This window comes from Lampetra planeri, chromosome 41, assembly GCF_965212315.1.
Source record: "Lampetra planeri chromosome 41, kcLamPlan1.2.h2, whole genome shotgun sequence".
Classification (NCBI taxonomy): Eukaryota; Metazoa; Chordata; class Hyperoartia; order Petromyzontiformes; family Petromyzontidae; genus Lampetra; species Lampetra planeri.
This window is the reverse complement of record NC_136147.1, coordinates 3,167,775-3,182,466: the sequence shown is the minus strand read 5'-3', so window position 1 is coordinate 3,182,466 and position 14,692 is coordinate 3,167,775. Positions and strand designations below refer to the sequence as shown.

At 49.6% G+C, this 14,692-nt stretch overlaps 1 protein-coding gene across 1 annotated transcript; it reads right to left on the bottom strand.

The window, feature by feature from the left end:
• Positions 1-306: 306 nt before the first annotated feature.
• On the bottom strand, positions 307-13,452 carry LOC144732083 (inorganic pyrophosphatase-like). Its single transcript, XM_078613345.1, has 12 exons — positions 13,281-13,452; positions 10,447-10,623; positions 9,823-9,887; positions 8,895-8,948; positions 6,856-6,975; positions 6,388-6,474; positions 4,431-4,557; positions 4,136-4,263; positions 3,129-3,214; positions 2,408-2,477; positions 1,501-1,540; positions 307-1,304 (listed from the first exon to the last, which is right to left on the bottom strand). Exons 2-12 carry the CDS (start codon positions 10,616-10,618, stop codon positions 1,276-1,278), a joined length of 978 nt encoding a protein of 325 aa, XP_078469471.1. The 5' UTR covers positions 10,619-10,623; positions 13,281-13,452; the 3' UTR covers positions 307-1,275.
• Positions 13,453-14,692: the final 1,240 nt, after the last annotated feature.

Sequence of the window (14,692 nt, the reverse complement as noted above, 5' to 3'; positions counted from 1 at the left end):
GAAATTGAGTTGTAAGGTTCATACGGCGTACAGCCGTTTTAATACGGGCAACATTGTGTCTGTGTATCTTCCTTGTGATGGGACTTTGTAGGTCGAACGTTGAGATTTATAAGGGCACGGGGTGCTAATAAGGTCTGAATTGGCGTGTAATAAAGTAGGCACTGATAAGGGGGTTGACAGGTATGGATTTGCTGATGCTGGTTGTGTTGGTAGTGCTGGCGGTAGCGATGGATTTCCTGATGCTGGTTGTGTTGGTAGTGCTGGTGGTAGCAATGGATTTGTTGATGGAGACTCGTTAAAATGATACATTTTTAAAATAAACTTTATTGACAACACCTTTCCCTTTCTCACCATGACAAAATCATATATTACGTCACCAATTTATAAAAATCGTTAAATAATCTGCAAGTGTTCTCGAGGAACGACCTGTGGCAGTGTGACTGCACTGCCTCGGGTCCACGTGAACACGTCATCTCCATTGGTGTGTTCGTGGTTAATCACCAAGGCAACGGTTTCATCGCGGAGGTCAGCAGGGGGTCACGGAAATGGTGAATTTGAACGAAGCCCTCACCGCAATCTTCGAAATTACTGTAGAAACATTACATTCGGCCCTTCCTTTATTTCCTTGAAGAACTGCCATACATCACGCGTATGGAATTACCGATTTCGAGACCGTGGTTATGGGGGCAGGGTGGGAGGGGCTGTCCCTATGCAAACCAGACATCCCCGTATTTCAATGTATTTGAATTGGTTATATCATAGTCTATTGAAAGAGGGGGGAAAAAAGCAAATTACCTAAATTAGCCAATTGATTAAATTAAATGTTTAACTTCTGAGCAGCGATACATTTTTTTGTATTCACAAATACACACATTTTATTTTCGAAACAGGAATATGCTTTGCCGCACCACGTTCCATGACGTGTCCACAAATAGTTTTATTATTTTTCCCAGCACCTCGGCCGTGATTTTTTTTTTACGAAAAACGTCCGTGACGGAATCGCAGCCTTAACGCCGTTGACGGATGTGGAGTCGCAGCCTCTCGTGCAAAACCACACGCTCGCGGAACACCACAGCTCGTTCTCCAGCCGAGACTGTTAGCCAGTCCTGCTGCCTCTCAACACCTTGTGCACATCACCACCCTTGTGAAAACGCAATTAAACCTGCTACCACCCGTGCATGATCCATGGGGTCTTGACATGCTTGCTGGGGCCCGTCTTCTGTATGATTTGAACCGTCTTCCAGCGCCACCTGGAGTAACATCCTTCTGCCACTCCTATCTGCTCAGGTAGTGCCACTTGTCCACTGTGCACAAGAAAGGACATGGGGGATCACATTCGATGTCAAAAATACGCTCGCGTCGATGTTCGCCAGCTCTGCGATTGCTGGTTTTCTTTTTTTTAAGCCAACGTGGCCAAATTGGAGAGCGCTCGTTGGGAAAGTGCAATGAGTCGCGAACGCGTGAGAGTCAGTTAAAACGTAGACAGAGAAAACATCTTACCCTCGACTGGGATGCTTTTGGGAGCACCGAGGGGAGGGTTCTGTGGGAGACAAATGGAACATCGATGAGACTAATTGTGATAATCTGAACCTGTACTAATGCCTCGCCGCACCAAAGTATTTGTTCACCTCGAGAGAATGACTCGGGAGCCGTGAGTCACCACAGACAAACGAGAAGGCGGCAGCAGCAGCAGCGAGGCGGTGAGAAGCCGGCGCTACCAACAATTGCCCAAGCTCTGCGGTCCTGAATATATAGTTTGCATGTGGTCAGAAACCGGAACCCGCGTGTGCGAGGGGGTAACACTGTCCGATACAGATGGAACAGATCGAGATTAGTCCACATTTTGCTGGACCTCACTCCTCTGGCGAGCCAGGGTACGGCACCTCAGCGCCCACGGGAAGGGAGCTTCACAACATTCGTGTGATCCACCAGCCCTTCCTCTTATCGTTACTAATCAGCGTGTTTTCTTAGTTTTTTGTTAAATATCCTACTGTTGTTATTGTTATTTCAAAATTGAGCTGCCTCAGTGGGGTAAAGGGTTGTCACACTGGAATTGTAATCCAGAGGTCGCCGGTTTGACTTCAACTTCCAGTGCGGCAGTTTAAACACTCATATCCCTCCCTCTCCACCGCCTCTGTCCACCCATGGGTATAAATGCGTTCACCGCGGTCAGTCGATCGGCCAGCCGGTCACGTGCGGTGGGAGCAAAGTGTGGGTACGCCCACCTCTAGAGTTCCGGTAGAGTTCCGGTAGAGTTCGCTCTAGCAGCGGAGGCCCTTCGCGACAGAAGTGGCGGGAGCGAGCAATTGAAGGGCCGCACCTTTGCCCCATCGTAAAAGAAAGAAACGACGGCGCAGCCGACGCCAAAGTTCGTTCGACGCGGAGGTGGTCACGCGGTGCGACTCACAGCCTGCAGTGCTGCCTGCGCCGTCTTCTGGTCGCGCTTGAAGGAGCTTCCGTCCACGCTCGTGTTGGTGCTGGGTGGGAAGGAAGGGCGGGAGGGAAGGAAGGGGGGCGGGCCGTCGTTATCACGGAAACAACCTCCTTCCCGCGTCGTCACCAGGCACGCAATAATGAAGCGATGCACCGATTACGATCGGACCTTCTGCTCGTGATTCACTTAGAAGCACCAACATCACGCACCAGGTCGCGCTCGCAAACCGCAGCAAGGCGTGACTCCCGTAACTCCTTGCGTGCACGTAACACGACCACCTCACTTGTGTGGACAATGCCCCTCAGCTTTGTCTAAACCACCAACTCACTCTCAGTTCTGTCAAAAGAGAGTTGAGTGTGTTTAGTTTGTTCTTTCCCCTGCACCTCCGATTAGCACGGTTGGCTACATATAAGTTCAACATACACGCAAGAAAACTTTCATCTTTTGTACGAACTAGAAACACAAAAAAGCGCTAAAAATTACACAAATACAATTACAAATGAACCCACTTTCTGTACTGCCACACCCTGGTAAGCCGGAGTAGACCGTGACCTCAACGCCCATGGGGGTAGGGAGAGAGTTTACAGGAATGTGCGTGTGATCCATCAACCCCCGCGACTTTCACATTGCTGGACTACAGGCCACGTGCAGCATAGGCCACCAGCGCCCGGCTGCGACTGCATTGATCACTCACCAGTCGAGCTGGCCCGGGCTGGTGGCTCCGGTGATGAGGGATCGCCAGGAGCGGTGTGTCGACTGTAGGACCTCCTCCGCAAAGTCCTGCGGGACAAACGTTCAGAGAAACACGGCGAGCTTTTCCCATCTGTCCTCTCGCTCCCGGTTTGACTCCCAATTGGCGGCGATCGGTGGCGTCGATCGCGTGACGAGCCAAAAGCGTGCGGACTTCTCGCAGAGTAGTGCAACCTTTCGCATTGGAGAACGGGCCGCAAAATTGGATATTCCAGAGTTACCACCGGGATCCCTTCAAGTGACCTCTGGTGCACACGCAGTAGAGGGCAGCACTTGCTCTGCATATGACAGTGACGTTCTTCATATGACGGCCAAACTGATTCATGTATGATTTTATTCCCCGAGCTGAAATTTAGCCAAATTAACTGCTGAACAATTTTTTTTTTACATGATGGTTTTTATTTGTGTAGTCATTGGCCACTGGGCTGAGACCATGGGCTCGCTGCTCTTGAGGACCCAGTCTTGAACCCGTGACCTCGGCGGTGCCAGATCAGCGCTCTGACCTCTGAGGCACTTGGCCACCTTGAACGTTCTACCACCTCGGCTGGGATTTTCGCTTGTGGGCAACACCATACTTTCATCTTTTGGAACTCGACATTGCGACGTGTAACTTGTAATCTAATAGCTTAAATGTAGCCGTCTCTTTAACCAATTGCGAGCAAATGCACCAACCGGTTGCTCACAGGAGAGGCAGACTCTACTGGAAACGATCGATCCATTCAGCGGCTTATCGTGACGCAATTCGTTATGTGCGCTGCTACGATCGGTCGTGTTGCTCCTGAATTTTATGCAGTTTGATTTCCTCATTGAGCAACTACTCGCTTTGATGCGGACAAAGTAGTTGCTGGCGATGATCAAGTTGAGCAAGCTCGAGAGCGACTACGGTTGTGCAGCTGACTGCCGCGGCTAAACAGTCAAAACGATCCGGCTTTGACATCGACGCTCGGGTACCTTATCTTTGAATTTGCCGTCGAACGCGAAGCAGTTTTCCGGTTTGCCCTCGGGAATCTTGTAAACCCGGAACCAGTTGCGCGTGGCGTCCAGATATCCAGGCCGCAGTCTCTCCACGTCCGCCAGCGCTGGGGTCCATCGTCGCCATCGGCAGAGTCACGCGCACGTCGATTCGTCAAAAACGTATCCGCTTCACGCGTAATGCGTAACAGGTACAGACGCAGCCCCGCAGTGGCTCGCTCTCGCCACTGCTGGCATGCAAAAAGCTACGCAGGGGAGCAGGTGAGGGGCTTACAGTTGATGTTGTTGAACTCCGGGTCGTCGGCGTTGATGACGATGACCTTCCAGTCCGTCTCCCCTTCGTCGATGAGCGCCAGCACCCCCAGCGCCTTCACGCTCACCACCTCGCCACGGTTGCACACCTACGCCACACACACACGGGGCACCGAGTCGTGCGCGCAATCGAGCGACACGCCCCTATCCCCGCTTCCACAGTGCTGGATTACTCGGAAGGAGGTCGTGCATACTCTGCATTACAAGATGCATTTTTCTCCCCACTGTGTTTTAAAGAAAAAGATTGCTGCGTGGAGGGAGGGTTTATAATAATATAATAATTGCTAATAATTCAAATGTATAATACGCATTCCATCCTAGGATCCCAGTACGCGATGCAGGAAAAGCAGGAAACAAAAACAGAACCAAACTAAAGAGGCAAGTCCACTTTAAAGAGATGGGGTTTGAAAAGTAGACTTAAAAATATCTACCGACTCCAATTGCCTGATTTCAAGTGGCAAGGCATTCCATAGCTTGGGTGAAATGCAAACAAAAACCCGGTCACCAAAAGTGCGCAACCTCGACCGGGGGATGCTGAGCAGTTGGAGATCAAGACGATCTTAAGGACCTTGATGAAATATTAAATGTATTAGTTCCTGCAGGTAACGTGGGGTGAGCCCTTTTAAAGCCTTGCAGGTTAACAGCGGTATCTTAAAATCCACTAGAAATTTTACTGGTAGCTAATGAAGAGATAAGAGGACTGATGTCATGTAGTCACGGAATGGTGTACGTGGTGTAAGCACTCGGGCAGCTGCAGTCTGAACAAGCTGTCGTATCTTCTTGGTTCTTTCGGTAAAGTCACGTAGAAGGGAAGTAATAAAATAATAAAAATAAAACATAATAAAATAATAGTAATAAAATAATAAAAATAAAACATAATAAAATAATTTTATTATGTTTTATTTTTATTATTGTATTACTTCCCTTCAACGTGACTTTACCGAAAGAACCAAGAAGGTGAATCCCTGCAGTCACGAAAGCTTTAAATCGAAAAGCTGTCGTATGCCCAGTACTTTGCTCGGAATCCCAACCAGTGAGGCGTTGCAGTAGTCAAGTCGGGGTATACACAAAAGCATGGACGAATCTCTCCAACATCATTAGACCTCCTTTGCCAGTACCAAAATATAATAATAGGGTTTTCCCCTTTTTTCTGGCAACAAAACTGAAACCTTTTTACAAGGATTCATGTCTGCATTGACCACAATACTTGCAGTCAAAATGCAAACAAACAACACATTATGATAATATATGCATTGTCCTTGAAACTGATTGGTCCACACCAGGGACGGCTTTCTTTTTTCTTTCTCTCCAAGTCAGCAGGTGACGGGAAGCGATGCATTCTGGCGATATTTCTTAGGTGGAAAAAGGGCATTTTAACCACCTTAGATATATGTGTGCCTCAAAGGACAATGACCGGTCAAACTGAACACCAGGGTTTATGACCTCCCGTGTGGGAATGACATCGTGACCATCAATCAACAAACGAGGCGAACCAATTTTAGGGTTCGGTCTGGTTGCAAAAAGTTTTGGCGCAACCATGAATTAGCACTGTTAGTGATGCAGATAGCGCAGAAGAAGCTGTTGCATTGTCTGGTCATAACCTAATATAAATTTGAGTATCATCTGCAAAGAAATGGTAGGATAAGCCAAGATGTCAGAGCAAAATACGCAATGGTGCCATGTAGATGCTAAAAAGTGATTGGCCAAACACAAATCCCTGCAGAACACCACAAAAGAACCGGTCTAAATTGGTGACTTCATCCGGTAGTTGCGTGCGCGCGTGTGTGTGTGTGCATGACCAGATTTGCATTAAGTTTTTTGACACCTAGTACGTGTCTGGGGTGCGCCTTAATTTTCGGAGGGTCTTAGAATCCGGAGAATACGGCAACACAGCCCAGGGAGGTAGGGGGGCAGCTCACCCGCAAGCCGATGTCGCACACGTCCACTGGATCATTGTCTCCGCCGCAGCCCGTGTCCGCATCTTTATGTGACGGATCCTCCCATGTCTACACACACACACAAAGACAAAGACCCCCCCATGTAGCCTGCGAGGTACGTCGGGGAAAGTGCTGTGAAGGGGCTGGCATCTGGAGTTGGTGTCTGCATCATTATGTGATGGGTACTCCCTTGTCTTACACAAAGGCAAAGATCTCCATGTAGCCTACAAGGATTGTCGGGGCAAGTGCTGTGAAGGGGCTGGTATCTGGAGTTGATGTCTGCATCATGTGATTGGTACTCCCTTGTCTTACACAAAGGTAAAGATCTCCATGTAGCCTACAAGGATTGTCGGGGCAAGTGCCACGAAGGGGCTGGTGCACCACCAACGCAGTGCACCGAGGCTGGCCAGGCAAGCGTGGTCACCGGGGGGGGGGGGGGGGGGGCAGCACCTGCGGAATGGCGCCGTAGTTCCAGATGTAGCCCTTGTAGGGGAAGACGTTGGCGGTGAAGCGCAACTTGCCCTTCTTCACGTCCTGCTTGATGGGGTTCAGCGGGAGCTTCGTGGCGATCTACGCAGCGCAGCGCAGCACGTGCAGTGAGCCGGACGTACCCGGCGGGTTTCCCCGCCCCCGACGCGCTCGTTACACGACGTCACCGCTCGCGCGCACAGCTCCACAGCGGAAGAGGCACCACTCGCCAGCACGGTCGGGTCAATGAGTCCCCTTGGCGATAGAGGAGGCAGTACTCGGCACAATTGGGTGAGAGAACTAATGAGCGAGTGATTCACTCGGCTGTTGATGGGGCAGTACTTTGCACAATGTGGGTGGATGAGCAAGCAGATAAGCGAGTCAGTGAGTCACTCGGCTGTAGAAGGGGGTAGTACGATGCACAATTTGGTGAGTGAATGAATGAGTACATAAAAACTCGTGTGCAAAATAATTGCAGGTGGCCAATCATTAGTCAGCGCTCGTGTGTGTGCGGCTCTGTCATGTGGCTCTCGGTTACACGAAGACGTGGCTCTTACGTTCGGAAGTTTAGCTACCCACGGTGGACAGCCTACGAATAATATACATCATCATGAACGTGTTTGGGTTAGATCGCGTTATTTATAAATGTGTTTTAACCCTCCACCACCCGACAGTAAAAAAGTGTCACGTTGACAGACAAAATAGTTCTCTGCTTTAGACCACCGGTGTGTTGAAGCGTGAAACCACAACATTTACAATTTGAGTACGACGTTTCGCTGGTAATTGCATCCAGCATCATCGGGCAATTTGCCGCCATTTATAAATAACGCGATCTAACCTAAACGCGTTTATGATGATTAATATTGGTCGCGAAAGCCTACGTGTTAAACTGAATAATATACAGTCTGGTGAATCGAATTCTCAACACGGGTGGAGGAAACGAGCAGGTGAGGTTTGAGGAAGCAGCATCCACGGCAGTAGTGACGGCGGAGTGATATAGGCGGAGGAGGAGGAGGCGACCACGGGCGAATTAACTGTTGGGTTGGCGCCGTATGCTTCACGGTGGCCGTTACAGGTCCCGTGCGGCATATTTGAAGAAGAGCAGGCCATTGTGTGTCGGCGTTGACGGTCAAACTTTGAAAATTTGAACACCGCAAATTACTCAATTGGAAATCCCAGAGCGACTGTCGCCCCCCCCCCCCCCCCTACTTCAGGAAAACTTATCAGGACTCCAAAAAAACCCGAAAAAGTCTCGAGACTCAGTGAGGCTTTCCCGGGTACGGAAGTGTAATGATAAAATAATTCATAATAATAATTAAAAAGTGACGATAGAGGGCCACCATCTCTTGTTGCTCGTTCACGCGAGGAATGACGAGTGCAACGTCGTTCGAGTGGGCCAGGCGAGGGGTGACGAAAGGACACGGCGTGGCGTCGCGGGCAACGAGATGGTGACGTGCGGTGCCCTCTGTGGTGCCCTTGGAGAGAGCGGCGGCGGTATTTTCCTGCCGTCGTTTGTGTTGCGAGCGGATCGCATGGGGCAGGCGGTGGCCTTCGCTACCCCTTCCCCCGCCAAAAACCGCCAGGTTCACATTTGAACGGGTTTACGGCCAGGGCCAGGGACAGCCACGTGTCGTGTCTAAGGTTTCCACGCTGGCGGTGCGGTCTAGAAGCAGAGAGTACCGGTCATTGCACCGCGATAGTGGAACGAAAACTCTCAAGATCTTATCGGCGCACGCAGCACGCGGCGCCGAACGTTACGCAACTAAAATGACAACGCGAAACGTTTTTTTTACAATTCCATCATCATAACCGTCAATCCGCTGCTGGATGAAGGCCTCCCCCCAGCAAGCCGACCCCTGGTAAGCGATATTGTACCCAGCTCCTGCGCGATAACCGATTGAACCGCGTCATCTCCACGGTGGGGTTCCTCTCGGACACGTTCCAACCCCGCGGCTGCCACTACCATTAATATTCCTGATCCTCGGCCAGAACAATGTTCCTTAATCACAACAAACACCCACCTCCATTTTGGCGTTGGACCAGCGAGGGATCTCGACCACCATGTTGTAGAGTTTCTGTTTGGGAGAGAGAGGGAGACGGGGACACGGGGACACATCGGGTAAGTCCAAGCTACGGTTGCTACCTCTACGAATTCAGAGTGAAGCAGTCGGGTTGATAGAGAACTCACTGATTCGCTCCAGTCACTCACTCATTTAAAAGCGGCCAGTCGCGTCCATATCGCTCTTCTATCACTACTACCACCATGGTTACCGTTCCCGTGAACTTCACTCGTTTATTGCTCCACCCACGTTTAGGACTCAATCTACCTGCCACACGAATGCCCGTTTGCCGGGCCAGGTTCCTAAAGTCATCTTATGCTACACAGGGATAGCTGCCACTGGGGGTGCTCTTTCAAAATGTGTTGAGGTCAAAATGTGATGAAGAGCGCTCTGAGATGCCCCCCGTGGATAGGGCCTGGCGGTAACATCATAAACAAATCACTGTCATTGCAACCCTGGATATGCTACACAGGTCGCAAACAGGTTTTGATTCCTTACCCGTACCCGGCCGAACCAGGGTCGCAAACGGGTACCCGTACCCTACCCGATACCCGGCTACCCGTACCCGGCCGGGTATCGGGTAGGGTACGGGTACCCGATTGTGACCTCTGAGATGAAGCCATGTTGCAGGCACGGGTGGGTTGATTCTAGGAACTTGAATTGTGAGAAGAGACAAGACGTTGGGAAATGAGTGACAAACGGTTACTCACCAGTGACTTACGGCCTACCCATACCCGGCTGCACCAGGGTCGGGTAGGGTACGGGTATTGGGTACCCGATTATGACCTCTGATATGCTAGCCTGGTGGAGAGGGGGGGGGGTACATTTGGTTCTGAGTGGAGAGCGTGGGGAGCGTGAGGCGTGGTGCAGGGATCCAAGGGGAGCCCACCTGCTTGGGGTCCGCGTAGAGAGGGATGTCGTGGAAGGGTGAGATGAGTTGTCCCTGAGCATTCCCTGTGGGGGAGACCGGGGAGCGCACGAGACGTTAGCGACACTCTGGGGTGCGGGGATTTGGGTGAATGAATGAGTCACTCAGCCGTAGAAGAGATGGGTGAATGAGCGAGTGAACGATTCACTCGGCTGTGGAAGAGGCAGTCCCTCTGCAGCTGGGCGAATGAATGACTTGGTGAATGATTCACTCGCTGCAGAAGAGTTGGGTGAATGAGTGAATGAACGATTCACTCGGCTGTTGAAGAGGCAGTCCTCTGCAGCTGGGCGAATGAATGACTTGGTGAATGATTCACTCAGCTGCAGAAGAGTTGGGTGAATGAGTGAATGAATGATTCACTCAGCTGTGGAAGAGGCAGTCCTCTGCAGCCGGGCGAATGAATGACTTGGTGAATGATTCACTCGGCTACAGAAGAGTTGGGTGAATGAACGATTCACTCGGCTGTTGAAGAGGCAGGCCTCTGCAGCTGGGCGAATGAATTACTTGGTCAAGGATTCGCTCGGCTACAGCAGAGTTGGGTGAATGAGCGAATGAATGAACGAACGGATGGACGAATCACTCAACTGTAGAAGAGGCGATACTCGGAAGAGTTTGGTTCGCCGCGTTCCTCCGTCCCGTATGCTCTGGAGGCCGCGAGGGGGGCCAGGCCCCTGTGTGGACCCCGCTTCGCTCCGGCCAAAGCCATGCCCCGTGCAGGGGTCCGTGCCGTCAGCACCGCCAGCGGCTTCCACCACATCTCACCTGCGGTCAGTAGGGGTCGCTACGCATCAGCAAAATGCTACGGAAGATCTCCCCGCGTAAGCTCAAAGTTTCAAGTTTTTTCAAGTTTTCATTTATTGGGTACTAGCCCTGTGAGCCGTGCGGCTCTGAAGTCGGGTGCAACCGCAACAAAGAAAATGTGAACACAGAACATCCCGAAGCGGCGACGCGCAACAGAATCATCCTGGAATAAACCAGCAAATATTCCACACACAAAAAAAAACGTATTAAAACGCTGTGTGCAAAAATCACAATGTGGTGCAAGCCAACAACAACAACCATAAGACTCATCTTCTTGGTTCTTTCGGTAAAGTCACGTAGAATGGAAATAATAAAATAATACTATTTTTTTATTATTTCCATAACAATATTATTTTATTATTTCCATTCTACGTGACTTTACCGAAAGAACCAAGAAGATGAATCCCTGCAGTCACGAAAGTTTTAAATCGAAATTTTACCATAAGACTATTTAGATTAACCATATGTTTTCGAATCACCAAAATAAAGCTATAAGTTCAGGGCGGGGGGGGGGGGGGACAAGTAATAATGATTCATTATAACAATAATAATGAAACGAGCGATATTATACAGCGAGTGTTCTTCGTTTCAAGGCCCGCGAGGGCACTGGGGCTTTAGTGCGGCCAGCGACAATACAGAAGCAGAGCTGGCAACAACCCACGCAGGTAAAAAATTAAAATTAATAAAAGTAAAAAATAAAATAAAAATCACGACGTTTCGGAGGCAACACAAGCTTCCGTCTTCAGGTAAAACCGTCACAGCACGATAGCTGTATCAAGTAAAGAGACATTCCAAGAAAACTGTTTCTCTTACTTGATACAGCTATCGTGCTGTGACGGTTCCACCTGAAGACGGAAGCTTGTGTTGCCTCCGAAACGTCGTGTTTTATATTTTTATTTTATTTTACTTTTATTAATTTTATTTTTTTTCCTACGTGACTTTACCAAAAAAAAACCTAAGAATATGAATCCTTGCAGTCACGAAAGCTTCAAATCTAGAACAACCCACGCGGTTTAACCCCGCATTGATGTACAGGGGCATTGAGTGTTCAGTTCCATATGGCGCTCCAGCCGTTTCACTGCGGGCAAAAACAACTAGTGGTCTATTTGTGTCTGTGTTTCTCCCTTGTGATGGGACTTTGTAGGATTGATGTTGAGATGTATAAGGGGCACGGGGTGACCAATAACGTATCAATTGGTCTGTAATAAAGTAGGGCACTGATAAGGAGTTGACAGGTTTGTAATTGTATAATGTATAGTAGTGTATAGTGTAGTGTATAGTAGTGTATAGTGTAGGTGTAGTGTATAGTAGTGTATAGTGTAGTGTATAGTGTAGTCACTACACTATACACTACACTATACACTACTATACACTACACTATAGTGTATAGTGTATAGTAGTATACACTACACTGTAGTGTATAGTGTAGTGTATAGTGTAGTGTATAGTGTAGTGTATAGTGGTGTATAGTGTAGTGTATAGGATGAACGTTGAGATTTATAAAGGGCACGAGGTGACCAATAAGGTCTCAATTGGTCTGCAATAAGGTAGGGGCAATGATAAGGGGTTGACAGGTAAGCGATATATTAGAACATCCCCCCTCCCCAATCATCATGCTGCTGTCAAACTCCCCAATGGTTTCAAAATGCGTGGCGCCTCTCACACTGACCGATGTTGAATCGGCAAAGTCGCTCCCCACTCTAATCCAAATGCTAATTATATATATAAAAAACAATTATAAGATCCAATTAACATCACTCATTCATCCGGCGTTACGTATATTGTCTCTCTCTGCTGTCATCAGGCTGTCTGTTGTCTAACCCCATCGCTTCCGACATCTGCACCACTCACTCGCCCTTCATGCAAACACGGCAGTCTATACAATACAGCTTACATACTATAGGTCTATACATAATACACTACAGTCTGCAAACACTATCATCTACATACAATACAGTACATACTCTCTACACACAATACAGTAATACAGACACTACAGTCCATACAGTCTACACGCACTAATCTCGTAGACACCCAAGGATTCACAAGCGGGACATTAGCGCAGTACAGTCGATATCACTGCAGACTGCACGTGGCCACTGTGAGCTGTGTACAGTACATTACAGTGTTCACACGCTGGAGTGGACGAGCGGCTACACAGCACAGCACAAAACACAGCACACACAGCACACACACACAGCACACACACAGCCACAGCACAACACACACAGCACACACACCACACAGCACAACACACAGTACACACAGCACAACACACAACACACACAACACACACAGCACACACAGCACAACACAGCACAACACACAGCACACACACACAGCACAACACACACAGCACACACAGCACAGAGGAGACAGCAGAGTACAGCAGATAGCACAACAGAGTACAGCAGACAGCAGAGGAGACGGCACAGCAGACAGCGGAGGAGACAGCACGACACACACACAGCAGTCGAGGCAGAGCAGGCGGCGTGGTGACAGCAGTAGGCGCACGGTCGGCAAGTGACACACCGATTTGGAAGCCGCAATACTGTAACAGCGCACGGGGACAGAGCGGGTGAGGCTCTGACAGGTGGTAACGCGTGGGACAAACTCACCGGAGTAGTGTGAGAGCCTTAGGCAGTGAGACTTAGGCAGTGAGCCTTAGGCAGTGAGACTTAGGCAGTGAGACTTAGGCAGTGAGACTTAGGCAGTGAGACTTAGGCAGTGAGTCTTAGGCAGTGAGACTTAGACAGAGTGACCTCCCAAGTCGCCAGCCGTCGTCCGTGTGGCTTTCGGAAGTTGAGCCAAGCCGCTTTCTCCTCTGCTGTGGCCACGTGTGGTGCGCGCGCCAAGGACGCTCGCTCCTGATTGGCTGCGCGCGCACCCTACGTCAGCCAACCCCCGGGCTCCACCAATCAGCAGTCGTGGAAGCGACCACCCTCGCCCCACCCCTTTTGGGGCAATGTTTACGCTCTGACGTCACCTATCCCCCCCACCCCCATAAACAAGTGGCCCCGTTATGCGTCGTTTCGTTATAAGTCGCAACTTTTCAGCTCCTAACCCCGACGTATATCGAGGTGACCCCGTGTATTCTATAATTGTGAACTTAGGAGCCGTGTATTAGAAAGTGTGTGTCCTCGCCTGTAAACATTCGGCACTGCGCAAGCATTGGTCCGACTGCTGATGAGACACTGCGTGTCGAAACCGACCCAGAGTGTGTTTAGCTTGTGCTGAATCAATGCTGCTGGCATTACGCGCTCCCAGAGAACGTTTGGGGGCCGATGGGTTGTGTAATATATTTATTATTTTTCATGTGGAAATGCACAGGGGCCGTCCATAAATGACGTCACGCGATTTTGGACGATTTTTGACCCCCTCCCCCCTTCGTCACACGGCGTTACAAAAAGTCAGACCCCCCTCAAATATGACGTCACAAAGCTCTACCCCCCCCCCCCCCCAAAAAAAAAACATTCTTCAAATCGCTTTAAACTATTGTCATTGTAGTGCGTATTTAATGTGGCGCTGCACTCTGATATTGTAGGAGAAAACATTTGTTAAAAAGTCGATTTAATTAAGTAGAACGTGTTGTCTATATTTATTTAAAGTTGAGAATTTTGTTGTGACGTCACATTTCTCAACCCCCCCTCCCCTCGTCACACATCGTCACAAATGTCTGACCCCCCCCCCCTAGGTGCGTGACGTCATTTATGGAAGGCCCCACATATGTACGTGGAGACGTATAGTCTGCGTTTCGATATTGTTACATACTCCACGAGGACAGCTGATGATTACATTAAGGGGCTTAGGTAGCCGCCTGTAGGCTAATGGCGCGTCACTACGCTAAATCCTACACACTCGGTGAAGATTGGGCCTCGTGTGGAGTTTATGAGAGGGGCAGACAGCCCCGACACGTGTAGTTCGTGCGTGTGTGTTGTGTGCTCACGGCCAACACCCAGTGGCGATTATCTGAACCGGTCCTGGGCCTCCCCTAGGTCGACTCAGCCTCAAATGAGTACCTGGTGCGGTG

What these genes read in the sequence shown, in the direction of transcription:
- LOC144732083 (XM_078613345.1), bottom strand. Translation starts at nt 10,618, where the DNA reads ATGTGGTGGAAGCCGCTGGCGGTGCTGACGGCACGGACCCCTGCACGG. An exon ending in GGTCCAACGCCAAAATGGAG is followed by an intron (nt 6,976 to 8,894) that starts GTGGGTGTTTGT and finishes TGCGCTGCGTAG; the next exon opens with ATCGCCACGAAGCTCCCGCT. An exon ending in AGCCCGGGCCAGCTCGACTG is followed by an intron (nt 2,478 to 3,128) that starts GTGAGTGATCAA and finishes CTTCCCACCCAG; the next exon opens with CACCAACACGAGCGTGGACG.